This window comes from Trichoderma virens (assembly GCF_000170995.1).
Source record: "Trichoderma virens Gv29-8 chromosome Unknown TRIVIscaffold_86, whole genome shotgun sequence".
Classification (NCBI taxonomy): Eukaryota; Fungi; Ascomycota; class Sordariomycetes; order Hypocreales; family Hypocreaceae; genus Trichoderma; species Trichoderma virens.
In genome coordinates this window covers 1,201,252-1,229,025 of record NW_014013663.1, presented here as the reverse complement: position 1 = coordinate 1,229,025, position 27,774 = coordinate 1,201,252, and the positions used below count along the sequence as shown (strand labels likewise).

The 27,774-nt window shown below is 46.8% G+C and overlaps 11 protein-coding genes across 11 annotated transcripts; 6 read left to right on the top strand and 5 right to left on the bottom strand.

Moving 5' to 3' along the window:
* Positions 1–3,163: 3,163 nt before the first annotated feature.
* BGN3 (glycoside hydrolase family 5 protein) lies at positions 3,164–4,514 on the top strand (the record flags this gene model as incomplete). Its single annotated transcript, XM_014097364.1, has 2 exons — positions 3,164–3,338; positions 3,400–4,514. 2 exons carry the CDS (start codon positions 3,164–3,166, stop codon positions 4,512–4,514), a joined length of 1,290 nt encoding a protein of 429 aa, XP_013952839.1.
* A 380-nt stretch (positions 4,515–4,894) lies between these two features.
* TRIVIDRAFT_158819 (uncharacterized protein) lies at positions 4,895–5,986 on the bottom strand (the record flags this gene model as incomplete). The annotated part of the gene is made up of 2 exons (XM_014097363.1): positions 4,895–5,855; positions 5,934–5,986. Coding segments are annotated over 2 exons (1,014 nt in total), but the record flags the coding sequence as incomplete, so codon positions are not given.
* Positions 5,987–6,708: 722 nt separating this feature from the next.
* Positions 6,709–7,671, top strand: TRIVIDRAFT_59338 (uncharacterized protein; the record flags this gene model as incomplete). Its single annotated transcript, XM_014097362.1, has 5 exons — positions 6,709–6,770; positions 6,826–6,970; positions 7,052–7,162; positions 7,263–7,457; positions 7,576–7,671. 5 exons carry the CDS (start codon positions 6,709–6,711, stop codon positions 7,669–7,671), a joined length of 609 nt encoding a protein of 202 aa, XP_013952837.1.
* Positions 7,672–8,704: 1,033 nt separating this feature from the next.
* TRIVIDRAFT_19676 (ankyrin repeat protein) lies at positions 8,705–9,022 on the top strand (the record flags this gene model as incomplete). Its single annotated transcript, XM_014097361.1, has 1 exon — positions 8,705–9,022. A coding segment is annotated over one exon (318 nt), but the record flags the coding sequence as incomplete, so codon positions are not given.
* A 2,488-nt stretch (positions 9,023–11,510) lies between these two features.
* Positions 11,511–13,267, top strand: TRIVIDRAFT_50949 (uncharacterized protein; the record flags this gene model as incomplete). Its single annotated transcript, XM_014097360.1, has 4 exons — positions 11,511–11,729; positions 11,791–12,424; positions 12,507–12,829; positions 12,896–13,267. The coding sequence occupies 4 exons, from the start codon at positions 11,511–11,513 to the stop codon at positions 13,265–13,267; spliced, it is 1,548 nt and encodes a 515-aa protein (XP_013952835.1).
* Positions 13,268–13,458: 191 nt separating this feature from the next.
* TRIVIDRAFT_51049 (uncharacterized protein) lies at positions 13,459–15,202 on the bottom strand (the record flags this gene model as incomplete). Its single annotated transcript, XM_014097359.1, has 5 exons — positions 13,459–13,626; positions 13,712–14,150; positions 14,247–14,488; positions 14,584–14,596; positions 14,706–15,202. 5 exons carry the CDS (start codon positions 15,200–15,202, stop codon positions 13,459–13,461), a joined length of 1,359 nt encoding a protein of 452 aa, XP_013952834.1.
* A 2,922-nt stretch (positions 15,203–18,124) lies between these two features.
* TRIVIDRAFT_127900 (glycoside hydrolase family 28 protein) lies at positions 18,125–19,303 on the top strand (the record flags this gene model as incomplete). Its single annotated transcript, XM_014097358.1, has 2 exons — positions 18,125–18,607; positions 18,653–19,303. Coding segments are annotated over 2 exons (1,134 nt in total), but the record flags the coding sequence as incomplete, so codon positions are not given.
* A 212-nt stretch (positions 19,304–19,515) lies between these two features.
* Positions 19,516–21,394, bottom strand: TRIVIDRAFT_83576 (uncharacterized protein; the record flags this gene model as incomplete). Its single annotated transcript, XM_014097357.1, has 3 exons — positions 19,516–20,778; positions 20,875–21,074; positions 21,141–21,394. The coding sequence occupies 3 exons, from the start codon at positions 21,266–21,268 to the stop codon at positions 19,598–19,600; spliced, it is 1,509 nt and encodes a 502-aa protein (XP_013952832.1).
* Positions 21,395–21,846: 452 nt separating this feature from the next.
* TRIVIDRAFT_50896 (uncharacterized protein) lies at positions 21,847–23,875 on the bottom strand (the record flags this gene model as incomplete). The annotated part of the gene is made up of 8 exons (XM_014097356.1): positions 21,847–21,968; positions 22,031–22,108; positions 22,167–22,247; positions 22,310–22,740; positions 22,802–23,151; positions 23,206–23,360; positions 23,441–23,654; positions 23,729–23,875. The coding sequence occupies 8 exons, from the start codon at positions 23,873–23,875 to the stop codon at positions 21,847–21,849; spliced, it is 1,578 nt and encodes a 525-aa protein (XP_013952831.1).
* A 769-nt stretch (positions 23,876–24,644) lies between these two features.
* Positions 24,645–25,062, top strand: TRIVIDRAFT_158409 (uncharacterized protein; the record flags this gene model as incomplete). The annotated part of the gene is made up of 2 exons (XM_014097355.1): positions 24,645–24,819; positions 24,884–25,062. The coding sequence occupies 2 exons, from the start codon at positions 24,645–24,647 to the stop codon at positions 25,060–25,062; spliced, it is 354 nt and encodes a 117-aa protein (XP_013952830.1).
* A 502-nt stretch (positions 25,063–25,564) lies between these two features.
* Positions 25,565–27,254, bottom strand: TRIVIDRAFT_204757 (uncharacterized protein; the record flags this gene model as incomplete). Its single annotated transcript, XM_014097354.1, has 5 exons — positions 25,565–25,576; positions 25,674–26,217; positions 26,272–26,697; positions 26,753–27,055; positions 27,112–27,254. The coding sequence occupies 5 exons, from the start codon at positions 27,252–27,254 to the stop codon at positions 25,565–25,567; spliced, it is 1,428 nt and encodes a 475-aa protein (XP_013952829.1).
* Between the last annotated feature and the right edge of the window lie 520 nt (positions 27,255–27,774).

The following is a 27,774-nucleotide window of genomic DNA, read 5'->3' as shown; positions in this document are numbered from 1 at the left end:
AATCTTTAGAGGTTATAATGCAAGTTCAAACTGATTCATTGGCTATACCTCCAACTGTATACACTTATCCAGTGGATTTATATACAGTTAGGCATCGTATTCTTAAACGGTGTATCTGAAATCCAAATACGGTATCACTTAAGTGCTTTTTCAAACCAATTTGTTTGCTTCGCCAGTCATCTGGTTAAGAACTTTTGTCGCTAGTGTAATTCCTAGATTTTGGTGATCGTATAATATACATACTATAAGCCTCGCCGATTACGTTGAAGTAGTCCCCATTAGACCGAATTGCCATTGGGAAACTACAATCCGCAATGATTGAGACTAGATCCCCAGCCTACGAGTTTGAGGGCCCAATGCAGTTCACTCTTATACTCCATACATTACGCTAACCAGGTGAGTAGCTCAATGAGATTGAGGTTATACGCGTAAAGAAATTGCAAGGCCGCTTGATTGTGATGCAAACAAAATCTGATCAAAACATTGATGGCATTTATGAAGAATTTTGCTACGGGACATCTCAGTACACGGGAAATTTGGCTGCAAACTAACTTTTTCAGACATTCAACAGCATGCAACTTAATCTATCTTCAAACCATGACCACGGACAATGTGAGACACACCAAGATTCTTGTCAGCAATTGAGATGAGATATTGGCTAAATTTTTGGAGTTTCTGCTATTTCCCTGAACGTCACAGGCTTGTATGCAGGCAACGGTTCCTGGTTGGCCAACAGGGCCCTTTGGATGCGCATTACCAATGTTACCAGCTTCAAGTGAACCCCATGACCACGACCCAGATTTGTCGAATAGCACTGTCATAAGCAGTAAAATTTCTCAGTTTATGACTCTCACTGCCGAAACGTAACTGAAGCAACCTGGTGCTGTTGCTGCTGTTGTTGATCTTGATGGTATAAGCTGCATGATTATCAATACAGAGATCGTTTCCCAGGAAGAGGACATATACCGAGCTAATTTACCAGATGTTAACCCAAATCCTCCTCCGTCCGATAATCCAAGCTCATCAACTCAAATTGAAGGCAGCGTATTATTTTAGCACTGCCTGCCTTCTTTAAGTGATTCATGAAGAGCACTCCAGCAATTTTCGGATAATATCGTATTACAGCCTCACTGGCTTGGTGCAGGTTCCGATTTTCTTCAATTTTGAACTGCTGTAAGCAGTACGACGTAAAAACCACGACGGATCTGCAGATCCTATCAAGCTTTGAGGAGATGTCCTCTCGATCTGGGTACCAGTGGCAAATTGACTACCAGCAATACACCCGCCTAGTATATCGCCAGACACAGATATCGATAGTGTCCAGTTATTGCCCCTCTCTCCTGGGCACTTGGAAGTGATGTCGTATCCTGGGATGCTAGCTGTTGCTATTGCATTTGCGCTACGCATTCCAAGCTCCCAATCCACGTCGGAGATATCTTCTGCTCCATCGAACGTCTGCGCAAAGACAGGCATATATAAAAAGACGTATACTAACATAAGTGGGATATTTCATTGCCAAATAGATATAGGTATAGAGGGTAATTGATGTTTATAGCTAAATACCGAAGACTTGCGCCAAACTCAATAGGGTTTATTCGACAGCTTTATATTTGATTACAGTGATCGATAATTATATGCGACTCACACACTACGTCTTGACCATCGTCTTTTGGCCATGTTCTTGTAACTACATAGTCCTATTACGATTCATTCTCCTGGTAAAGCTATGACTGTTGCTTCACCAAGCATACGCTAGGTTTGTTTTCATGCTATAATCTCATAGATCGCTGTACATCTTTGCCGTCTACATTGGCGTGCAGCTTCTTGATATTCATTTCAGAAACCATTTTGGACATTATATAAGCCTAAAGTCTAGTGACGTAGTGATCATCTTGCATTAGTAGGTCACAGAGTCTACAAGCTCACATAGTAGTGCCGACACGTGTGACCTATACTGCGAGTCATGATTAGTTTCAAGACCAATTAGAATCACGAGAGCACGAGTTTCCTATCTCAATATTCCATGCAACCCGTGTGCTCCGTATGGTGTTCCACTTATTCCATAGCTCGTTGATTGAACTGCTGATTTGGGATATAGCGACTTTCCACTCTGGGAGATTTTTGAAACAGCTCAAGAGGAGATGCGTACAGTGCAAGGAATGCGCTAGTTATTATAGAGGGGAATACGAAAACTTTCGCATGAAAACCCCTGGGCGATGGCGGCCTTCTACGTTATCTCCTCAAACCGGCGTTCTCCGTGAAATATTAGGCACCAGCAACGAATATTTGTCACCTATTTCGCATACTCGCCTTGATTTTACGGATAGGGGTTACCAGTTCGTCTAATTATAGCATTCTACCCAGATCTGGGCATAAGAACCACAGGCTTGGCAGATCTTAAGGCGAAGCTGGTATTACCGCACGTTCGGAGAACAAATTCAGTCGCGGCAACATTCCTGGCAGGGGTAAAATAGCGGTAGGTAGGCAGTGCCACAACCCCTTTTTAGATTAGTAGTGCAGAATACTGCAAGCTTTAAAGACGCCAGATGTGATGGCTGTACGGAGTACTCCACAAACCTCCGACAGCCCTCGATATTCCCGATCCCGGGCCTTATTAAGTTAATATAGTACGGAGTATGCCTTGTCTATTTATTGACAGCTTGTTGATTACCATGCGTCAGCGAGTGCTAAGATTGGCATCCCCCCTTGGGTGGAAGCTAGCACCTCTAGCGGGCACATAACGCATGCGTGTGGGCAATGGTGCCGAATTGAAGGACAGAAATCCACTCCAATTCCAAGCTATTTGTTACAGTAAGCTGAATCAGATTCTTATTCCGGCTAGCACGGTTCTAACAAGTTGCGAATTAATAGGGATGCGACACTAATCGGGCCGGCGTCTTGTTTTTGTACAGGTGCGAGAGCCAGCCGGGCTTAATGAAATACCACATCATACCAAGCAAACAACATACGTAAACCAGGTACTAGGCTATCATTAATTCTCCTCGTAGCGCGTACTCCAAACGTTTACCAGGAAACAGCTGAAGCTTGTCAATAAGGCTCAATTTAAGTCTGTATATAAGTCTGTATGGTTCCTGACAACTGAATTGAAGTTTTCCTTATCATCACCGACAACTCTTGGACAATTTCTATAGCTACCATCAAGATGCGATACTCCATCGTTGCCCCGGCTATTCTCGCCGGCACCGCCTTTGCGTGGCTTCCTCAAGACCGCGACCTGGCAGCCTTCAACCAGACCGCTCGTTTTGAGCAGCTTGGCAAGCGTTTTGAGCCTTCACTTGCGTCTGGTATCACCAAGATCCGTGGTGTCAACTTCGGTGGTAAGTGAATATCCTATTACTTCCTGAAGACGAAGAAAGCCAGCCTCACACATTGACATAGGATGGCTTATTTGCGAACCATGGATGATGTCTAATGAGTGGAACAATGTTATGGGTTGCAATGGTGCTGCATCTGAGTTCGACTGCATGCTTCAACATTATATGGGCAACAATCGTGCGCTCGGAAACCAGAAGTTCCAGAACCACTGGAGAGACTGGATCAACCCCGCCACCGTTCAGTCCGTTCATGATGTCGGCTTGAACACCATCCGTATTCCCATCGGCTACTGGTCCTACACAGCCATTGTCGACACAGCGAGCGAGCCATTTGCCGATGGCAACCTCATGCTCCCGTACCTTGACGCGGTTGTCCAGAAGGCTGCTGATCTCGGGATCTACGTCATCATTGATCTCCATGGCGCTCCTGGTGGTCAGCAACAGGATGTCTTCACTGGCCAGAACCCCAAGCCCGCGGGTTTCTATAACTCATACGACTATGGCCGTGCCGAGAAGTGGTTGTCTTGGATGACAAACCGTATCCATACTAACCCTGCATACAAAACTGTTGGTATGATTGAGGTTCTCAACGAGCCTGTCTCTAGACACGACGGGGGTGGTCGCTACCCTGCTCCTGGCCAAGACCCAAGTCTAGTGCAAACCTACTACCCAGGCGCTCTCAAGGCTGTCCGTGATGCTGAGGCTGCGCTGAATGTTCCCAGCAACAAGAAGCTGCACGTACAATTCATGTCCAGCAAGTGGGATTCTGGTGATGCTCGCACCAACGCAGCAGTCGCAAACGACCCCATGACTGGATTCGATGATCACAACTATATTGGTTTTGCTCTCAGTAACACCGGTGATCAATACTCGCTGATGCACAGTGCATGCACTGACTCAAGAGTTGTGAACGGCCAGAACTTCGCCATTACAGGCGAGTGGAGCATGACTTCTGGTGCTGATTGGCACGACGCAAACTTCTTCAAGAAATTCTTTACAGCTCAGCAGCAGTTGTATGAGTCTCCTGGAATGGACGGATGGATCTACTGGACCTGGAAGACCGAGTTGAATGACCCTCGATGGACCTACTCCTATGCTACCTACCTCAACTACATCCCAACGAACGCCGCTGCCCTGCAGCAGAACGTTTACCAGGATGTTTGCTCCGGATATAGGTAAAGCGTGAGCCATTGCTCACAAGGCGTTACCACTCAATTATCACTTCAAACTTGTATATTTTTTCATAGGACATATGTTTTTTTTTTTTTTTTTTGGCCTTGACACTCCCTGGTCAACTTAGTTTACAAACTATGTGTCAATATCTCGCATTTTGGCGTCATACCACAAACGAGTGTTCAAGCTTACAAATTAAATGATTAAGGTAAGGTTGACTCTAGGAGCTTCAAAGTAGTGCACTGAATGATACGCAACGGCCATGAATTCCATATATTTGCTGAACACAATCAATTTCCCGGGGGGGGGGGGGGGGGTGGCGCGAGTGAGGTGGTGTCAAATATTGCAATCTTGCTAACCTTTGCGCCTATGTATTGCACGGCATCTTAAGGCGAGTGCCATGTTTGAGCAAGCCCAAAACGAGCATTCTCAATATCCCAAACTGTATAATAATACTTCAGTAAGCTGCCACCAACTACCCACAAGCTTTTCTCCTGATCGCCACCGCTACTGTTGATAAGCATCTGGCAGATCCCCGGCTGGCCTGAAATTGTCCCAACATTGAGCTCTTGGGGAGGAATTATATACTTGTGGCCTCCAATCATGAAAGTAATTGATGATTTGATATGTTCTAGTTTCGAACAGGGTATACCGTATGTTCCTGCTGTATCAATGGGTCTAATGAACGGTGATATCATTGCATAAATCTCTTCAGCATCATTCTTTGGAGCAACAATATTTGCTGTACCGGAATCGTAGATGACGTAGTTAGGGGACACATTGGTGGTCCTATTGTCAACATAGATTTTTTCAAAGGTCCCGTTGAATTGGCCGGTCACTGGATATACCGGGATGTAGTTGATCTCGCTGGTCAACTTGGAGCTATCCACGCCACCGAGGCTGATTTCCGCTTGCCCCATGGATTGGGGCGTCAGGTAGAGGCCGTAAATAGCCTGACTGATCTGTCCGCTGCTGTATAAGGCACCAAGAAAAGTTTGTGCCCCAGTAGTCAGGCCAGATGGAAATCCCATACCCACGATTCCGTCAAACGGATCAACGCCGAACGCGGCTGACTGGTTCGTAATAAGACCAAATTGGAAGTCTTGTACTTGAAGACCTGCAACAGCTATCACATCTCTTGAGATCAGTCCCTCGATCTCGACATTGCCCGAAGCTGAGACGCCAGTGCCTGTTGAATATGAGATCCGGAATGAACCATTAAGAGAAGTAAACGTCTCCGACTTTTCAGGCGCGAAAAGATGCTGCAATCCAGTGCACCCAGGGTTTGCGACGCATTGCGTGGATGGAATCACAAGATCCGACGAGCCAGTATCAAACACTACGGTCCTATAGAGAGGCAAAATTAGCAAATAGGGACCGGCTTGCTTGATCGGCGACTTTAAAGGTGAATTTATTATTACATACAGAGTCTGTGGAGGCGTCCCAACATTTAGTTCGCCGTACCACTTTACATCATGGATTAGCCTGGAATGATTCCCGGTTTGGTATGACTTAGGCTTGCCTGCAAATCAGTACCACTGTACCAATTACTCAGCGGCTCCGAGATGTTGGGCGTTTGCCGCTTTCGCCGCTGAAATCCCTCAGTCTGCCGCAGTCGAGCCCTCAGCCGCAATGTGGCAGGATGCCCGAAATTTCCACTTGGTGACAAAGCCCAGGTGGGGTAGAGAGTCATTGCCCAGAGAAATGCGGAGAGAGCGCCCCTCAAAGTCAATTGAGGCGAAGAAAATGTCATTTTTTGATGGTGTAGTTGTACTTTGTTGAGTATCTGCGTAGGAAATTGGAACCCCAATGGCGTAAAACATGAGCAGGTATCAAGTTAAAATACCTCTAGATGTCAACTACATTAGTACCTTAGTAGGTAGAGGTAGGTAGATATGTACTTAGTACTTAGATACTACCTATTAGCAGGTCGCATTCGCTTACTCGGTCCTTCGTATCCCAGAACATTGATGCTAGTCCCGAGTCACTGCCACTGCGACAATTTGTCGATCAGCTTACTCCAACAATTATTAATCATCAAAAGCTATAGTTTCAACACCGTCAAATCTTTGGAGTAGACTATATATATCTGATTCTGTTGCCGGATTTTTTTTTTACACTAGCTTTTGTCTAAGCTGCATCCTTCATTCTTCGTGCATTCCCTCCAGACACAAACATCCTCTTTTCTGCCTTCATCGCCATGTCGACTCCTGTGCTACACTACTTCGGCTTGGGAAGCCTCGGAAGAGGGGAAATTGTCCGGTAATATGGCCTAATGCATACCCTACAAATGTACGAGCGCTGATCCCTGAACCAGGCTGTTTTTGAGGGAGCTTAACATCGAATACGAGGACAAGTTCTACGTCTACGATGATACATGGCCATCCATCAACAAGTCCGCGGGCATTAGTTTGACTGGTACATTACCCGTCCTGGAAATAGATGGCCAGAGGCTTTACCAGGTATGCTTTGAATTGTACCCATGACCACTTCTGTGCCAGTAACTGCATGCTTGCTCGGCCGTGCCTAACAACCAGGTCTAGCATCTCGCCATTCTCCGATATCTCTCCCGTCGTGCCGGTGCATACGATGGTGAGACAAACTATGAAAAGTATCTCGTCGATGCTGTAGCTGACATCTACAATGACTGGCGAGTAAGTACAACCACTAATGCCGCTGAAGCCGGCTTACCCTCCAAAATTATCCAGTATTATTATGCCATGGATGAATAGTTTCCGCTTACCACAGTGCTAGACTGGCTGGGTTGCCCAATTGACCGCGAAGAATTCGGATTATCAGACCACGCATGTCAAGAAATTCCAAGATCTCTTCACTGATTTCTACTCTCGGGATGCTCGTGGCCCTTATCTTTTGGGTGACAAGCCAACTTATGTCGACTTTGCAGTCTTTCAGGCCCTTGACAACGACGAGTGCATTGGCTGCAGCAGTGTTAGTTCTCCCTTGATATTTATTTCTTCTCCAATTACTATCCGCGTAGTGTTTTGTACTTTGTACCAAACACTCATTCATCGGAAGCTATTTCACTAATGCTGACAACCACTGCCAGGATACACTGTCAGAGCCATTGAAGAAATTAAGGGAGGCTATCCTTGCCCGTCCTAATGTCGAACGCTACTTGGCTGAGCGGGCAGCGGCCAAATAAGCCGTAAGACCGCTAAAAAGAAAAATTTTGCCCATCCTATCTCTTCCAAGCATAAACATTCAACGCGGCTCGAAACGGTATAGAACATTCGGTCATGGTTGGGTCTTGAAGCGTACGAGCTCTTGCTTTTTCTGTTCTGTTCTGTTCTTTTCTTTTCTTTTCTTTTTTCAGCTGGTAGAGATAGTGCATTAAGGCTTGTACTTTATACGTGGCGATAAATGTTCTTAGGACCACATGAGAGCCCATATCGACACTGAGGGTACAATTCCATAATTATCCTTGGAGTGAATAGTGCTCTCATCGGGGGTCGTTCTCTCCCACTATACACCCGACATTAAATGCAAAATGAATGGCAAAGCGCTCAATTGTACCATTATAAGGGCCGAATGAAGGCTTGCGCGGTGACTTTGAGTGCACTTCCACAGATATGTAAATATCATGAAGATTAGGCTACAAGTGCTTAAAAACTGCTGATGTTGATAGCTGAGTTGCGGAATGATGGGCCATTTAGCGGCAATACCCAGGCAGCAGTACTCACTCCTCCTGTAATAAAATTCTACTCCACCCGACCTCGTAGCGGCATCTTAGCACTGCTTCAATTTAGGACCATCCCTCGGATGAACATTTACGGCAGTCTGCAACTAGACGACTCTGTTCACTGTTTGCCGCGGTGAAGCTGTATCGATGATTCATCATGGATAACCTTAGTTCTGAGATACTGGCCATGATTGCCGATAATCTTGAGCTTGTGGATTTACACCACTGGATGTTGGCAGCCAAAAGGATCAACTTTGCATTGGAGACCAAGTTCTACACAAAGGCGGTGTCCCTTGACGCAGAGCGTGGACGACCACTTTACCTCGTGCGTGCAGTTTTGCAAAATCAGGCGACGAATGCATTCCAGGCGCTTCTCCAGCGGACGAGACTCGAAGCCATTAACGCCGCCAATATCGATCCATTTGACATCGCAGGGGATTACGACTGGAGCCTTTTGAAACCAGAAGAGCTATCATCAACCAATAAGTCTGCGCATCTCACCTCTGTTCTACACATTGCTTGTCAGCTGTGCAGCAAAGAGATTACGAGACTCGTCCTCTGTCGAGGCGCACTTCCGGGTACTCTTGACACGTATGGGTGGTCGCCACTGCATTTGGCGTCTTGGAGTGGCAATACAGATGTCATTGAAATGTTGATAGATCACGGCGCGGATATCGAACTACAGAAAAATTGGAATCAGCCACCACTATTCGACAGATTCAGGACTCATTATTCTGGTACAACCCCTGTACACCAAGCTGCCGCCAGAGGGCATCTCGCTGCCGTAGAGCTTCTCTTAGCCGCCGGGGCAGACCCGAAAGTGCCATGTTCGAAGGGATGCGATGCCCTTGGCGCTACGGCAAAAGCTGGGCACAATGCGATATTCCAACGCCTTCTTGAGGAAAGCTTTGATACGACAACATTGACAGCAGCGCTAAGATTTGCGGTGGAAGGTGAAAACCCGTCAATCGTAGACAGCTTGCTGAAATTAGGAGCGGAACCCCATGATGCGGTAATGGGTGCGGTGCAATGTGATCGACTGGAGAATCTGAGGCTGTTGATTAAGGCAAAGGCAGATTTGAGACGGCACATGTCCCACGACAACGTACTGCAAGCGGTTTGTAGCATCGAAGCTACGAGGATGATCCTCGCTAGCGCGCCTGGTTTGTCCGCCAATGTTCGCCCGGGGATTTTTCACGGAACTCCGTTGGAGACTCTTTACGAATCTGCCAGATACGGGAAGTTGGCAGAACTGGAAGGAATCGCCATGCTTCTCATCGAGGATGGCTGCCTGATCCGCGAACCGGAGCCAATAAATGAAGATAACGATCGAATCTCGAGCAATCGAAATGTTCTCGAGGATGCCTCTTTTTGGGGTCACACACATGTAATTGAGGCTCTTCTATTACGAAAGAAGTCGTTACTTCACGTACGATATCGAGAAAATAGCTCGCCTCTTTTATCAGCAGCATATTCTGCCTCTGAAAATAAGCTTGCTTGCTTCAAACTTCTTGTGGAGGCCGGCGCCGACATCCATGCAGATAATATCATGGAATGCCTGTACTCCATGAGCCTTCAAGTTGCTGGCACTCCCCGACCTCTCCTACAAAATGCCCTGGTGACACAGTTTCTCGTTGATATGGGGTTGGATATAAACCGTGGCCTAAGATTTGATTCGCCTCTAATACATGCTCTATCCATGGAAAACGACTCATCTGCCATGATACTTATCAGAGCAGGTGCCGACATCACGGCTAGGTCTAGCCACGGATTATCGACGTTACAAGAAGCGGCATCGAACGGATGCCTAGAGTCCATGGAATATCTCCTTAAAGCTGACAACGCTGAAGAGCTCCTCGAGAGCCAAAGAAAAGAACCTCTATTGCATATAGTGACTAGGGAAGCGCATTTAAAACATGGGAAAGTTAAAGGTTACGTGAAGATGATGGGTCACCTTCTCTTAGGTCATTTTGACATCTCACCGGAAGAGGTAGCTAGTGATGATGTTGCTTGCGATGATGCCACCCATCTCAAAGATCTTGCGTATGTTGGGCGGATGGAAGTCATGCGGAGGCTGTGTAAAGGAAAGATCGCCGATCCTGGAGCAAAATACAATTCGACAACGGCGTTTGATCAGTTAGCCCGTTGGCACCCGCACGAGTTGGTTGACTTAATGGATGAGGCTCATCAGAAATGGCCGAAACCCCAACCAATGGGCTTCTTCGGTAAGAGAATTCATTAAAATAGGGGTAATGGTAAGGCGATACAGGTGCATCATCGATAGTGAGTATAAATAACAAGTATCGCTTATGCAAGGCCAATACATAGATGTCACTAACTCCAGTATGAAACTGCTCATGATGTGTCCGTACTTCTACAATATATACTCGTAGAGAAAGCGGCTACTTCCGTTGCCCAACAAATATATTTTACCAAATTTTCATGCAAGCAAGCACATATCACCTTCGTATCTTGTAGTGGGAATATCGTCTTGGTAGCGTTAGCACCCATATTACCCTACATAGTCATACAGAAAGCATGCATGTAAGTAATTGACTGGCGTTATTTAATCGTTGGTGTATCTTCATATTACTTTAACATGCAAGTTGCCTTTAGAGATACTACATAGGATGCTTATTTATTCTTCCTATCATTTGCATCGTTTTAGTATATGCTTTCAGGCTATGTTGGATCTACGGAGTAGAATGAAAGAATGATGTTCAACCCCTCATTGGAAAGTTGAGGATTGCCTCGGTCAAATTGGTCAAACTGAAGGAAAATAATAGCGTCATGTTGTTTCGAATCATTGTCTAGAGCGAATGCGTGATGCCTCTCATGTGAAATAAATACCTACAGGCTTTCCATCTTTATGACAGTGGACACCCGTTAAGCCGGATTCGGATTCGGATTCGGATTCGGATTCATCTTGCTTGATCGCTGAGAGATTCTCCATGGTTTCCCCAAAGGCAACGACCCTCTTCCCCGCATTATCCGCCTCACCTAATCCCCCCCTCTCGTTATGACGAGCCAGTTACGAGAAGCGTATTTGCGTCTCATATTATAACAAATGCGATTCATAACTCCGATGCTCCCTGAACTTTCGGCTACTGGAGACATATAAGTAGCATTCTTTCGTCTGACCTTTTTTCTTTTTTTAAAAAAATGGATTGAACAGAGCCCTTGCGAGTCTTAAACAGAATCCGAATATTGGATGATATTGTGGGAGGTCAAGGGATACTAAAGAGGCTACTGGGGCATTCATCATCGCTCGGTTGTTGAGCAAAAGCATTCTGTTGCCTACCATGGCGTTTCAAATATTGGGGATAGCAATTATCGCCGCCGTTTTTGTTGTGCTCAAAGTACTCAATGCAACGGATACACCGAAAGTCAAAGGTATCCCTGAAATTCCTGGCATTCCCCTCTTTGGCAACCTACTCCAGCTGGGCGTGGATCACGCTCGGGTTGCGAAGAATTGGGCATTGAAATACGGGCCTGTTTTTCAAGCTCGCCTTGGAAATAGAGTATGTTCATTTCTATTCTACATTATAAACAGAGGGAATAAAGTGCTGACTCGGTTCCCAGCGGATTGTCTTTGTCAATTCTTATGAAGCAGTGAAGCATTTTTGGATCACTCATCAGTCGTCTCTCATTTCTCGCCCGACCTTTCACACTTTTCACTCGGTTGTCTCCTCATCGCAAGGGTTTACAATCGGTACTTCTCCCTGGGATGAATCTTGCAAGCGACGCCGCAAAGCAGCCGCAACGGCATTGAACCGCCCTGCGGTCCAGTCCTACATGCCAATCCTTGACCTTGAATCAACTATGAGCATCAAAGAACTGCTCAATGACTGTATGAGAGGCTCACATGATGTGGATCCCAGTCCATATATGGCACGGTTTGCGCTCAACACGTCACTGACCTTAAACTACGGATTTCGCATCGATGGCAACATCACCAACGAGCTTTTAACGGAAATTACACATGTTGAGCGCGAAATCTCCAATTTCCGATCAACAAGCAACAACTGGCAAGATTATATACCACTGATGCGCATGTTTAGCAAAACCAACACCAAGGCAGAAGAATATCGTCTGCGACGAGATAAATACTTAACCGACATGCTTAATGATTTGAAGGAGAGAATTGCGAATGGCACAGATAAACCATGTATTACGGGAAATATCCTCAAGGATCCAGAGGCAAAACTCAACGAAGGTCAGCATCATCCGCCCCAATCGACTTTGTGTCATCTACCGAAAAACTTTATTGTGTACTAAATTATGATGTTATATTCTAGCTGAACTCAAGTCCATATGCCTGACAATGGTATCTGCTGGTTTAGATACTGTGCCTGGTAACATCATCATGGGCATGGCGTATCTTTCTACTGAACATGGTCAGAGTATTCAGGCCAAAGCCCTCGAAGCTATCCAAGAAGTCTATCCCGATGGAGATGCTTGGGAAAAATGTCTTGTTGAAGAAAAGGTACCCTACATCACCGCTCTAGTCAAGGAAACTCTTCGTTTTTGGACCGTCATTCCAATTTGTCTCCCTCGCATGAACATCAAAGACATCCCCTATGAGGGCTCTATTATACCCGCTGGAACAACTTTCTTCATGGTCAGTAATACCGAGGCCATTGTGGCATCTTCAAATCGATTTTCCCTGTGCTGACAATTTACCCAGAACGCCTATGCAGCCGACTATGATGAATCTCGGTTTAAACTCCCAGATCAATTCATCCCTGAGCGATTTCTGGAGGATAAAGAGACTGGTACACCTCATTACGCCTATGGCGCCGGCTCTCGAATGTGCGCCGGTTCTCATCTTGCCAACCGAGAGTTATATACGGCATATATTCGACTCATCACGAGCTTCCAGATAACCGCGACGAAAGATTCCACGCAAGCCCCAGTTATCCACCCTATTGATTGCAATGGCACGCCCACTTCATTAACCACTGATCCAAAACCATTCAAAGTTGGCATGAAGCCGCGAGATGAAGCCAAGGTCAGACAATGGATCGCAGAGGCAGAAGAAAGGACGAAGCATCTATAAATTTTTAGAGTGTATCTGTTTTTGAGCTTACCAGATGGTGTTTGTACTATTATATGTATTGGTAAAGTAACTAAAGTAAACAGAAAATCGCCAAAACTGTACCTGGATCTCTCTATTCTATTTTCTAGTCTTTACCTTTTTGCCCGGAAGTGATTTATGTCAAAGATCTCGCAGAATCTGTATTTCACAATCTACACAACAGCCACGGGAGACCTGTTAATACAAAACCGGGCGCCCAAGATGAAGAATCCAGATGCAAGCGCAAGTGCGCCGGCATAGAACATGGCGGGTCGGTATGCATGCAACCCGCCGTCAACACCACCGAAGCCCTCCAAGATGTAGCCTGCAATTGGAGCCCCCTGTAGAAAAAATGGGTTTTGTCAGATGTCACCCATAGTTTTTGGATATATATTAGGTGTGAGAATGTTCGTTTGGATAACTTACCATAAGGTAACCGCCAACCCAACCAGTCACCACCATGCTCATGGCGACAGCCACTCTGGCACTTCCAAACACCTTACTGATCGCTGTCGGCATTGTGGAGAAGAAAGCTCCATTAGCAGCACCGTTGACAACGACGAAGACGATCAGTGGCGCCAGCGCCGTGGATGTTGGCCAAATTGCCAGCATAGTGACAGCAGTCAAGATCAGAGACGCGAGTACGGTGTTGATGGAACCGATTTTATCGGATGCAAAACCAGATAAAATACGGCCAGCTGCGGAAGATAGACTAAAACCAGCAACCAAGCCAGCGCCAACGTCGGTAGAGAAGCCTAGGGATCTCGTGTATAGGGGAATAAAAAATGGTGGAACAAACAGAGGGAAGGTCCCTATGGCACTTCCTATAAATACAAGCACGAACGTGGGAGATTTAAATAATTTCCTAAACGAGAGGGAAATGAAATCCGTGTCAATCAGTCAAAAGGATCCTAAGCTGCGCGGCTGTCCGCATGCTTCATTCTACTAATTCTTGACTCACCACTCGATAAACTCCCGTCTCTCAACTGGGATCCTCTCTTTCATAAGCCACGCAGCCGGGAGGCCCGTTGAAAGTGTCATGAGGCCTAGGATGCGATATGCCCATGCAACACCAAGCCTTTGGATCAACGAGTCCAACGCAAAGCTGATTGCCGCGCCTCCGAAACCGCTTCCAGCGAACATGAAGCCATTGGCCAGTCCCCGTTTGGTGCTAAAATATTGTGATGGAACCGTAGAGATGACCTAGCTCGTATTCAAGGTTAGCTGTGTAATGCTCTGTGTTTAATGCATTGCACGAAGCATGCATGTAAATGTGGTGGAAGCTGGAAGTGGCCTACAGCGAAACAAAGACTATCAATGCTCTCACGGTCAATAATCATTTCCCTCACTTCTACAACTTGCATTGGCAGTAAAAGTAAAAGAGAAAAGGTCGGCGTTATTTCTTTGTGTTCTCTCTTACCTGACACCTATCCCCATCACCACCCCAGATGTGAAAAACAGCGCCCCAACATTTTTGACCGTGAAGCTGCTGAGAATCTCGCTTCCACCCATGCATGCTGCACCTAGCATTGCTGCAGCACGAACTCCCGTCTTCCGCACAAGCATGGAGTTAGCAATTGCTAGAGCCGATATCAGCGCCGCCTGCAGCGACCCGACGAAGGAGAGCACGGCGGGATCAGCCAAGCCATCAGCGACCAAGGCGGTCTGCATCACACCCCAAGCATATGTTGTGCCAAGGGACCACCAAAGTAGGACAAAGCCACTGGCTACAATCACCCAGCCGTAGCCGCCTTCAGGGGCCGTCAAATCAGCCTCTCGCGAGGCTTCGAGGACTTGATCGGCAACGGTAGAAGTCTTGGATGGCTGGGGTTTGCTAGGGCTGGTATTGCGCAAACTCCATGCTGGACTTGGAGCCGTGCTTGTAGGTAGCTCGATAGCAGTCGTGACTGAAGTCATCTCGACCCCGTTGACAGTATCGCTGAAAAGAAGGAACGAATGGCGATAGCCTTATCAAAGTCGTATAATACACTAAGTATTATTTTGGACTGGCTCTCATTGTAGGTTACGAACCGTTGCTGAATTTCCAAGTGTATGAAAATCCTCTCTGCCGATACTCGGAATTTTTTTTAACTCCAATTTGCTGGCCTCTATACCTATGATACGGGTGGGGTACACATGCTTGTCATTGGAAGGCGTTTTTTCCTCGCTCAGTCTTTGGATGTGAGTGTCTTTTTTTTTTCTCTCCCTTTTTTGAGGATTTACTTATTTAGACAAAGCTATCCTTAGCTCAGATGAAATCTTGTGCCCACACCGAGGTTACGACGGTGTATAATACATGAGGCGGATAACCCCATCTTTTCACTTGAGACTTTTTAATCCAGCCCGCGTTGGAGCTGCCCTACTCTCATTCAGTACAGTAAAGGTCAGCTGCACCAAGTATCGGCAAATCAGAGTCGAGACAGAAATTTCACTGTTTTGCTTACGTTTGAGTCACGACTATCGAGGTGAATCATGCTCATTTGCTTTGATTCAGCTTTAATCTCAATGTACTCAGAATGTCGCGCTGCCCCACATTATATAGGGAGGGAGATGGTATTTTGAGGCAGCTAGCTCATGACTTTCTCGTTCAACGCAGTTGTACTGCAGCAAAGCTGGAAATGCAGGGGGGGGGGGGGGGGGTTTCCAAGCGTAGGACAAGGAATAAGCCATTTAACGGCCAAGTTTTGTGATATGTCTTACACACAGCTCACTAATCTACCTACATCATTCTCCTCACATACTCTGCCAAATTTAGAAAAATGAAGTAATCTTCGTTGTTCTCTATTTCAGGATTTCACAGACATGGAGTACGGCGTCGTATGGTTGCAGTTCCACCCCCGCACGCTGATCTTTACTCTATTTCCATATCTAGTGAACCTGAACCTGGCAGTATGTGAATCGTTCGTGTTACAGTGATGACCAATGGTCTATCATGTGCCCAGGTCATGGACACCAAAATTCAAGGCCAGACATTTGGCATAGCTATGGAATAGGCAGGTAGCCGTTATCATAATAGATGGCTTGTCACATTTCTATTTCTACACGTGAACTTGATGTTAGGCAGATTGCAGTCGGTTAATGCCGACGGGTATGACTGCCAGGCACCAGAATAACTCTAAAATCACAGGAGCGAGAACGTCATAGAATTTGTTTTATCCCTGTGAGCGGCCAATCTTCTAGCAGCCACGACGCCATTTGTATTATTGAGATGCGCTCAAACACTGCACCCAGCGGGAATGAGCATCTTGTTTGGTTCAAGTTGAAAAGGCTCTCCTTATATTTCCATATGTTTGCGTAAATGAAGGATCCCTCAACGGCCTGTGGGCTTAGGCACTGTGTCTCTTGGTCAGGAGATGGACGAGATGGATATTCGACTTAATTCTGCACGAGCGTACTTTCAATCAATTAAGATTGCTAATATTAAGAACACGAGCATGTCTCGGCCCGGATGTCTCGAGTATTGGCCAGAACGCCTTCCAAATATAACCCAACAGGAACAAAACCAACAACCAATTGCACATTAATTTCGTGGTATTAGTACGAGTATGTGTGACGCTGTTGTGGATCCAAAGTTGCACATCTTTTACCCCACCTGTAGCCGACTGACCTGTTGTCTTGCTTTTCTAGAGTTCTAGCTCTTCCCAAAGGGATACTTATAAACTGCGGCATATTTGAAGTAATATTGCTGGTGTTGTGTGGCATACACTGTAACTTGGTCCAGGAAACATGCCGTTGATACTGTGGGATCCAGAAGCCGATGATCCGGATATGTTCCACCATACCCATCAAATAGGCGATACGAAGTAGGTGATGTATCGTTTCTTCATTGTTCGCAGGGTTTCTTCGTCTACCCGTACTGAGTCTCGTGCCATTCATATTCCCGAAGTGGTGGGGAGCGAAACTTGGGGCATTCTTGAGAAAGGCTAGCGGCAACGCTTGCATTAGGTAGTATTCGTACTGTAGAGCTTTCATAGCCGTCAAGTCCTTCAAAGTCATAACCATCCCTTGCGGGGGGAATACTCGGCCGATGATCATAAGATTTCCATTATATCCGAGACGGTCCAGTGCCTCACGGCGTCGCGAGCCTTTCAAGACGTCATCTCAGCTCCCGATTGGATCGGCAAGCACAATGACCAGCATTTCAGGTGCAAGGGAGACTAGGATCAGACGCCAAGTGGTAGATCCACACCCTTTCTCGAGGGCGAGCATCCAAAAGGCCTTGATGCACACCTCTTAGCAAGGGTATCCGTAACACGATTCGCTACTGGTTCGCCCTCGTATGCTCAGATCACTTTGAGCCAGCTCACCCTCTTCTTCTTTTGTCTTGGATGTTCATCTATGTCCGCGGCTATAATTGCATGACTTAGCTTAGCGCAGACCGGTTCACGGCAGATGCTTGAATGAAAGAGAAGAGGGGGGAAATTTGGGGCTTGACGCAAGGAAATGCGGTTTTGCAATGCAGAAGCCCGTAGCTCTATCATTGATGCGTGTCGTTATGCGAGTTAGGAGGCATACAAATAGGAGGCAACTCTCTGTCCCAAAATGCCATTTCAGTCTCCCCGGCGTGGATGAAGATATATCTGTTCCCTGTCGGCTGAATGCTAAGTGGCTGGCAACGAAGCTGTCTTAGCCATAGCCAGATTTTCCCTATCATATTTACAGCCTGGTATCTGTATATGGTCCTTTATTTTGAATACTCTCGTCTACACCATGCTTTCCTACTTATCCCTACTTCTGGCAGTGCCTGCTGCCCTCGCGCTGTCTTCATTGCCTCATGAGGTTATGAGCAGGGATGCAAATGCTGCCCAAACCGAGGCTCATTGGGCGAGTCAAGCTGCGGCTCAGGGTCGTCATTTCTGCTATGTGCGACCAAATACCGATGGTGACGATGATGCTCCAGCTATCATGGACGCACTCAACAACAAATGCAATTCCAAGAGTCTTGTCATATTCCCTGGCCCTGTGTACAATATTCAGACAAATATGACCACTTTGGATCTTCAGGACGTTGTCATCTATCAATTTGGCCGCATGCTCTGGAGTACGGACATCAATTATTGGCTATCAGTATCTATGCCCGTTGGCTTCCAAAACCAGAGTACTGTCTGGTACTTTGGAGGTAATAATGTGATTTGGGATGGCTGGGGCGTCGGTACTCTCGATGGCAACGGCCAAGTCTGGTACGACTGGGCCAAGAGCCAGGGAAATTTGGCTCACAGGCCAATGAACATCAACTTCCGCACACTCACAAACTCTGTCATCAGAAGATTACGATTTGTACAGAGTCAGATGTGGACAATGGCTATCACCTACTCCAAGCACGTGGATCTTGATGACATATACGTCAACAGCACTTCGACAAGCCAGTGGAGCACTCTCAATACTGATGGTTGCGATACCATCTTTTCTGATAGCATAACATTTCGGAGATGGATAGTCTCCAATGGCGACGATGCCATCGCCCTGAAGATGAACTCGAGCAATATTGCTGTTTATGACAGCTATTTCGAGAATGGACAGGGCATAGCTATCGGCTCTATGGGGCAATACAACGGAAAATATGAGTATTTGGAGAATTTTTATGCCAAAAACATCACACTCAAAAATACCGCTCATGTTTCCTATCTGAAGACATGGGCTGGAATCTCGCGAGGCTATCCTCCAAACGGAGGCGGCGGCGGATACGGTGTCGCTCGAAACATCACAATTGAAGATGTTAAGCTGATTGGCGGACGGCAGCAGCCATTTTTCGCTTGGCAATGCGAGAACTACTCTGGATTTGCCGGCCAGGACTGTGATTCTTCCTTATTCAAGATGGAGGACGTTGCGTGGAGGCGCGTCAGCGGAACAGTGCAATCTGGAGTGACCGAGGCGGCGTATTTCCAATGCAGCGCCGCAGCCGGTGGCTGTGACAACTTCGAAGTGACAGATTTTGACGTTACTCATGCAGGCTCTGACGAGTTGTTGGCTATCTGGGACTGCTTCAACGTTAATGGGCCCCAAGGATTTGCATGCACCGAATCACAAGCCCCAAAATTGAGCTCAGATACAACAGGGGGTCATGGTCCTCATAACAAGTAAATTAGGAGCTTAAAGTCAATTTTATGCTTACATATGAGACATGGCCACCCGTCCTATTGATGAGACGATGCGAGGAAGTGGCCTATATAGTCTAATTACATGTACTATATGCTCATGCACAAATGGTATTGCATTACATCTTTTCCTATCTTCTTAGTTTATAGTGCCATTGGCCTCTTGTTCTAGTACCATGGAGAGGATATATGGCCGTTTTTCTAGAATCCGATATCTTTACAACCGATTTCCCATGTTTACATGCACAGCTTTGATCTGGGAATACGCCTCAAGACCCGCCTCTCCAAGTTCTCGGCCGATACCGCTCTGCTTAACGCCTCCGAATGGCACACGCGGATCACAGTCTTGACTGCTATTGATCCACACCATTCCCGACTCAATCTCAGCTGCCATGCGATGAGCTCTTTCCAGGTCAGTTGTGAAGACGGCGGCCCCCAAACCGTAAGTTGTGTTGTTTGCCAGCTCGAGTGCTTCGTCCTCCGTTTTGAATCGTAAGATAACAACAACAGGCCCAAATATCTCTTCTCTGTAGACTCTCATTGAAGGAGTGACATCGGTGAATACTGTTGGGGCAATAAAGAAACCCTTGCCCTTGCCTTCGATATCAAGAGGGTGGCCTCCAGCAGCAACCTTTGCGCCCTCGGTTTTACCGATTTCAATGTAATCCAGTACTCGATCATATTGCGCTTTGGAGACCTGGGGGCCCTGGTATGTATCCTTTTCCCATTGACTGCCCACTTTGCTGACGGCCTTCAGAGTTTCGAGAAATCTCTTTACAAAATCGTCATAAACTTCATCCTGGACCAGAATTCGCGATGTAGCCGTGCAGATTTGACCCTGATTGGACATGATGCCCAAATGAGACCATTTGACGGCCTGGTCCATATCGGCATCTTTGAATACAACAAGTGGCGATTTGCCTCCAGTTTCGAGAGTGATATTCTTCAAAGTCTTCGCTGCGGTCGCCATGATACTTGCAGCCGTCGCCGTTGACCCTGTAAAGGCAATCTTGTCCACCAACGGATGGTTCACCAGGGCAGATCCGGCATCCTTGCCCAGTCCATTGACGAAATTGACTACTCCGGGCGGGAATCCAGCCTCTTTGATAAGCTCTCCAAGCACAAGGATGCTTAGTGGAGTCTGCTCTGCGGCTTTGAGTACTACAGTATTGCCGCAAGCCAGTGCGGGCCCTAACTTCCAAGTAGCCATTGAAAGCGGATAGTTCCATGGAATGATTTGGCCAATGACTCCGATCGGCTGACGCAGCGTGTATGCAAACTTCTGATGTGTTGTGCTTATCGTTTGGCCATACTGTTTGTCGGCCCACCCAGCGTAGTACCGTATCACGGCCACGGCCTCGACAAGATCAACATCCAATGCTTCTTGATATGTTTTACCTAAATAGATGACGATGTCAATAACTTGTCATCAAAACAAAGACAATGTGTGAAGAAACAATTCTCATTAATTCTCGAGGTGGTAAATTTTCTCACCATTATCCCAGGCCTCGATTGTCGCAAAGACTTCTTTCTTCGCCTCAATCAGGTCGGCAAGACGTGCCATAAGGCGGCCTCGGTCAGAGGCCGACAGTTGCTTCCAAGAAGGATCTCTCAATGCCGCTTTTGCAGCTTTAACAGCTTTGTCAACATCCTCAGCACTGGCAGCCTGAACACTAGCAATAACTTCTTCAGTGCTATTTGATAGCATTAGTCTAACGCAGCTCGGTGGAAGCCTCGGCTTGTGTTGTCAGTTTCCTTACGCTGGATCGATCGATGCGATTGTCTCGCCGCTTGACGACGCAACAAAGTCGTTGTTAATAAACAGACCAGTGGGCTGGCTCCATTTGACGCCATTTGGCGCAGTGAGGTCGATAGAGGGGAGAGTCATGTTGTCATGAGTCGTATTTGCGGGCTTCTGATCAGAAATGTTATTGTAGGGAAGGGGAGGAGGGAGTTGTAATGACAGGTAACGAAGAAAACTAACCCCATGGCATATTATCTAGCTGAAGGGCGGCTCCACGGAAGATTGTGGCAAGCCCAGAAATTCTCACGAAAATACTGTGTGCAGAAACTCCGACCCTCTAGAATCTCCACTGCGGTGCTGATGTGGGTTTCAGTAGAGGGCGGGGTAACACCCAATCTGTATAAAAGGAACGAGCGCTTTCGGCCGCTAGACATTTATAAGCTCAAATCGGAGTGGATTGAGATAGTGGATAATGACTCGAGAACACAAGATGGGGCAGCAGTGATAGCGTCCAGCTGAAGGATTGCTGAGGGAAGCTGGCAGTATGAATGGTTCAAGGGGGGGGGGGGGGGGGGGGGGGGGGTAAAAGATGTGGCAAAAGACGACGATAGCACGAAAACACTGGTTATTTTCACCCAATAAAGGCGAGCATATAGAACGAGAAAGAATATTATAATCGCTCGAGGAAGCAATGTTACATGTCTGAAACACAGATATAACGACTACTGGGTAGCCTCCTCAGCATCTTTTTCTCGCCGTATTGACGAGAACTCGGTCTCAAAGTCAATTTCCGAGGTGGGGATAACTTTTGACTTGAAGAATATCTTGAAGAAAGCATATAGAACTTCACTAGTACGTTAGTGAAGTTTGCTAAAAGGAATCTAAAGCGTAACATATCGTACATACCAATGAAGATTGCAATGTTAAGATAACAAGTTAAAAACCCGGCAGCTGTAAATTTCCCCTTGACGAATACATCGAAGCCTATGCATGTTTGTAAGACTTGGTTCCAACATAAATCCCAAAATTAGGGGCAACGTACCTGAAAAGAGAATGACTAGGCTCACCACAAACACAGTTGCCCACGAGACATATGGCTGCAGCGGGCTTTTGTATGGGAGCGCTGCGCAGTTTATTAGCCGGGGTCGTAAAACACGTAAAATAATTACGACAGGCAGGCCTTACAATCTCTTGAATAGCCTTGCTTTTTTAGGCCAGCATAGAATCGTAGATATGTAACCTCGATGACTACCCAGCCGATCAGGCCTGAGACGGTCGTAATATTGACGAACCAACCGAATACCACCGACGTGTTATTGGCAACGTTCAGGTAAACAAGCGGCAGCAAAAGACAAGTCAACCCAATGGCGTAATATGGTGTTCCAAACCGATTGCACCGTTGAAAGATTCGGGGTGCATGCCCATCACAACTCAGGCCATAAAGAGTCCGCGAGGCGATAAAGATGCAAGCTGAACCACTGCTAATGGCAGATGTACAGACAACCGCATTGATAATAGATGGAACAACCTTTACACCGGATCGCTGGAATGCGATAACAAAGGGAGATTGCTGAGCAGTGCCCGTAGAAATGGCAAGAGATGGGTCATTGTATGGACTGTTTAGCGGCAGATATAAGTATATCGTTTGAGTTAGCTGCTTTTGGAGAAGAAACTCACACAATGAGGCCAACGATGAAGATGCTAAGGACGTAGAATAACAAGACTCTATAAAATGTCTTTTTTGTCGCTGCTGGGATGATTTTCCTCGGTGCACGGGTTTCCGACCCAGAGATGGCCACCACTTGAATATTGCCGTAACTAAACGCTGCCGTAAGCATAACTTTCCAAAAAGCTAGGAAGTGTCCTGCCGCTCCGGTTTTTATATACTCGTTGAACGCTCCTGGGTGTTTCCAATAGCGGAATCCTAAGCGGTCATGATTGGGTGCTCCTCCTAGATCGATGACCAAGCCACCAATGATGAGGCCAAGAATGAGCATGATCTTCAAGGATGCGAAAATAACTTCGGACTTGGCTCCTGTTAATATTTCTTGCTTTTGAACAATTTGCATGTAAAATCATACCTCGCCATATAGACGGACACCGCAAAGGTTCAGCGTGACGATAAAAACTAAGAAGACGGTGATCCAAACACCGGGGTTTACCGACGAATTCCAAAACTGAATTACTGTAGCAGCGGCGCTGATCTCTGCAGGTACAGTAATGGCCATGGTATACCCTGGCCCCTCGTAAGCATTTGGGATGGAAAACACTCCGTGAGGCGCTATAACATGATGGGTATATAGAGAAATTACTTACAGAAATTCCAACCTGTGGCTGCGCCAAGTGCTGGTTCCACGAACTTGGTTGCGTGTCGGATGAATCCACCAGTTCCGGGCATGAATGCGGTAATCTCTCCCGTGGTATATGAGACCCCGGCAGTGACAAATCCCATTACAATATATGCCAAGAGTGCCCCAGCTGGGCCTGCAATTGCAATTGCTTGCCCTGAGCCTAAGAAAAGGCCAGTACCCTATTCGGCGCGGTTAGATGCCAGCCAGCATTAGTTATTGTAGTGTTTTGTCAAGGGACATTGTATTGACATACAATCATTCCTGCAATAGCAATCATATTGATGTGGCGAGAACTGAGGTCCCGCCTAAGGCCATCGGCCTCATAGGTAATGCAGGAAACTTCTCCATTGGGAGGCGTGTCGACTTCGACACTGCGCTCCAAGTCCTTCTCGAGTGCCATTGAGCCGTACGGTGTGCAGTCGGCGGCTTGGAACTCGTGGGTGCGTTACAGAGCGTCGGGCTGATCCTAAGATGCCTGCGAAAATTTCACTTAGCCGTCGTGAGTTCTCTCACATGCGGCACTGATCGTAACAAGATTGAGTTGTGGACATCGCCCAGTATTATTGGCAACTCTTCATGGAGCACTAAAATTTCTCTGTGAGAAATTGAGAGCGGCGGTAACAGTCGTAAGCAGCAGGGAGAGTGGCTTGTAATATCACCTGGTAGCAAGTATGAGCACCCTTGTGAGCAAGGATGTCATTATTCTAGTCTAGCATTGAGGGGATTTGACCTTGTTGAAATAGCTGTTATCACCTACCCATATCATTCCGACGCGTTGCACTCCGCACACACCTCTATCTCTGATGGTTTTGTCAAGTGCGCATTTGTGGCAATTGAATTGATAACCCACTCGGATACCCGACAGTTCATATCGATTAGCTAGTATTAGAGATCTGCCATCCGATTCTTTGAATACCGTTACCGGCGTCCTCTGCTTTAGTTTGAATCGCCGGTCTGACCGCCCTAGTACGCGTTTACTCCACACGCGACACCTAGTCAAGATAACGAGGCTTCCGTGCGAAGCATGACTTATGAAGCAGTCGGTAAATAGATCATATCATCACCCTTGTTGATAACACGGGAGTCTAAGAGCGTGCTCTATACGGAATACTCTGTATATTTCATTGAAGTACTTTGGATATTATTGTCCACCAAGAAGAATTCCAGCAATGGTTCACACCGGTACCCAGGATGACTCGTTTCAGCTTTACGATCTTCGTATCGAAGTCGTATGTCCCCCAGGCAAACGAATCATGTGTGGAGCAAAAGAAGGGGATTACTTTACTCTCCAAGGAGAAATGATCTATCTACCACCAAACCAGGGTATCAGTATATATTCACTGGGTAAATTACTATTTCCAATCCCATGCCTTTTATAATTTTACGCCAAGAAGCTGACAAGAGATAGCCACCGTTATCCCACTCCTTCCTGCAAAACAAAGAGTCACATCTCCCAACGACTGGATGACAACCGATGCGTTAATAGCGTGTCCAGATCCAAATTGCCCTTCCCAGCTGAAAATTATCAGGGAGGGCATTCGCACTTTCAGTCATTCGGAAACAACTGTAGTTCCGCTACATCATTGATAGATAGGATCTATTGGGCTCATACTAGTAGATATGGCGACCAGGAGCAAACTGGCCAATAGCCTCAACAATGCATAAAGTTTCTTGTTGGTGGGTAGATTATATTAAGTTAATAGAACGCCGTTTTGAGTATTGAACGCGGCACTTGACAATATATCAGCCCATGCACAATCATCAGTGAATAAAGGGTCAAGATCGGTGTGCTGAAATATAAACACTTCGGGGAGGGGTTGTTCAAGAGACTGAGGCATGATTTGACTGGTTTCTAAAGGTAGAAAAGAAGCTCTCGCCGAATCCACGTCATTTTGAGCCAGCGACGTATGCCTCTCTGCAATTGAAAATTTTGCCGCTGTCGTCGCATTTTCGGTCCTTCTTCTCTGAGAAAGTTTTATCGCAATATTATTGAGGAATCTTGCTTGCAGTTCACAACTTGTGCCTGGGGCTGTCCCTTGGTGTGAGAAAGCTTGGGCGGCGGCGCGAATGACATTCACTGTTGTGGACTCTATCTCCTGGACTATTGTGTCAGGAGCAGACAGTAGGAGCTAATTGCATCGATAGCCAACAATTAGTATCTCGAATTATCAGGAAACACAAACCGATAACAAGCATACCTTGACAAGGAAAGCCGCGCTATATGCAGTCATAACATGTATCGAATCCTGGGCAAAATACAGTTGCCCTGAATGACGCGATATTAACTTCAACATGTCCATGGCTCCAGTAAATGCGGCCCATATTATGTCCAAGTGGAGAGATGAATCTGAGTATTCTGAGGACAGTACGTCTTGTAGTGGCAAAGAAAAGAGCTGCAGCCGGAAATGAGTGCCATAAAATCGGATCAGGAATTTGTGGCACGTCTCTTCTTCTGGCGACTGCTTTCGTTCCACGTTTTGGACCCAATGGCTTTCCCATCTCTCAATGCTGGCTTTTTTGAGCGAAAGCAGAGCCTCCATATTCTCCAATGGCACCTTTTCGCTTCGTCGAGAGCTGGGAGCATGTAGAGAAAATATTGAAGAGCTCATCAGTCTCAAAGTAACAAATGCACCAAGCAAATCATCGTTTCGATCAGCGATTGGGTCACCGCACCAGGCCTCTATTGATTCTATAAATGCGCTTCGCTCAATCATCCACGGTCGTCCTGTTTGAAGGCTGATACTGAAGCGATATTAATATTGGCCACGTAGTAACAACTGGGCATTAAAAACATACCTTCGGTCATATACAAACAACACATACCACGTTCTCTCAACATTGCGAACTTCTCGTCGCCTTGCCTCGTCCATAGCAACACGGCTAGCTGTGGAGTACGCAGTCAACTTGTGCCATCCCATGTCCATGCACATGCGAATGGCATATCCCAAGGAAGTCCACGCTCGTGTGTCTTGCGGCTGCTTCCAGTAGGTGAGAATGAGGATGGCTTGGACAATTTCTGTCGACTTGGCGCCATTTCGAAAACTTTCAGTGTATAGGTCTTGCGCATGATTATACAGTGCATTGTACACGATAGGGTTGAACGTCTTTGCAGACATTGCCAGAACTGCTGTGAAGAGAAAGGAGGACTTCTGGCGCACATAGAAGAAGGTATGAAGACTGGGATCAAGCTGGCTGATGTACGGGTTGAGAACAACAATAAAACTACACTCTCGCATCAGTTCCTAGAGCACCACCCTGGAAATAACAATTCACTTACTTTTCGAAGAGGGATTTGGCAACGGAGAGGTTTAGTATGCCCATCTCAATTGGGTCTTCTGGTCGGCTCGGGGAGGATCTTTCAGGAGGCTCTAATGCATCGCCTTCTGTAGTGCTTAGTATTCGTCGCAGCGAGAACTTGCCTCTCATTGCTTCCTGATTGAGCAAACCTGACGGCTGCAAGTTACCAGGCTCCTCAGCGGGCACGCTCTCTGCAATGGATGGAGTGTCACCGCTGTAGTCCGGAGTCTTCTTTACAGCCGCATATGCGGAAGGCAATGCAGGCATGGTCCGTTTGGAGATCCTACACACATCTCGTTAATCCATGGGTACTCGGTGGAAAGGCCATGTCTCACTTACTTTGTCCCAGGCTTTCGGCCTCTACGGTGCTGTTGAAACACGCAGTCAAGAGACTTCCGCGCGCATCGCTCGCATTTAGAAGCCGGTTGGCTGCCTTGCCGGCATTTCATCTTTACTTTTCGACATGGGAGACAGGCATTCATGGTGACGGCAATGTACAAACGCGTGCAGCCTAGCTGGTTCGCGACAACCCGATATGTCAGTTGGTGGTGGAGCAATCAACTCAGCCGTGGACACAATAGCCAAGACGCGCGAAAACGATGGCATCCAAGGATCTGTGGGGCCGGTGGGCCTGACAGAGATGCTAGTCCGATACGGACTCCAGACAATCCGGAGGCAATATTGTTTAGAAGATACCGAGGAGGTGGTACAGCTATTAGTGGTGCTCCGTACGTGGATAAAGAATCGATAACCCCGCATCACAATCTCAAGCCATCGTTGGCGATGCAACTTGAAGCAAAGGGCTGACACTAGATCCAGCCTTCCGAGCACGTTCAAGGCTATTGTGAACTTCCGCTGTGGGGGTGAGACGCCGACCGGCCATCTACACAGCGCCGTTGGAACGCCGGTTACTTTGGGTTTGAAATAGCCGACAGGGATTAACAGCACGGCACGAAACAAGATCACGAGATTTTGATGTGCTCGAAGCAATTGTCTGCTCTT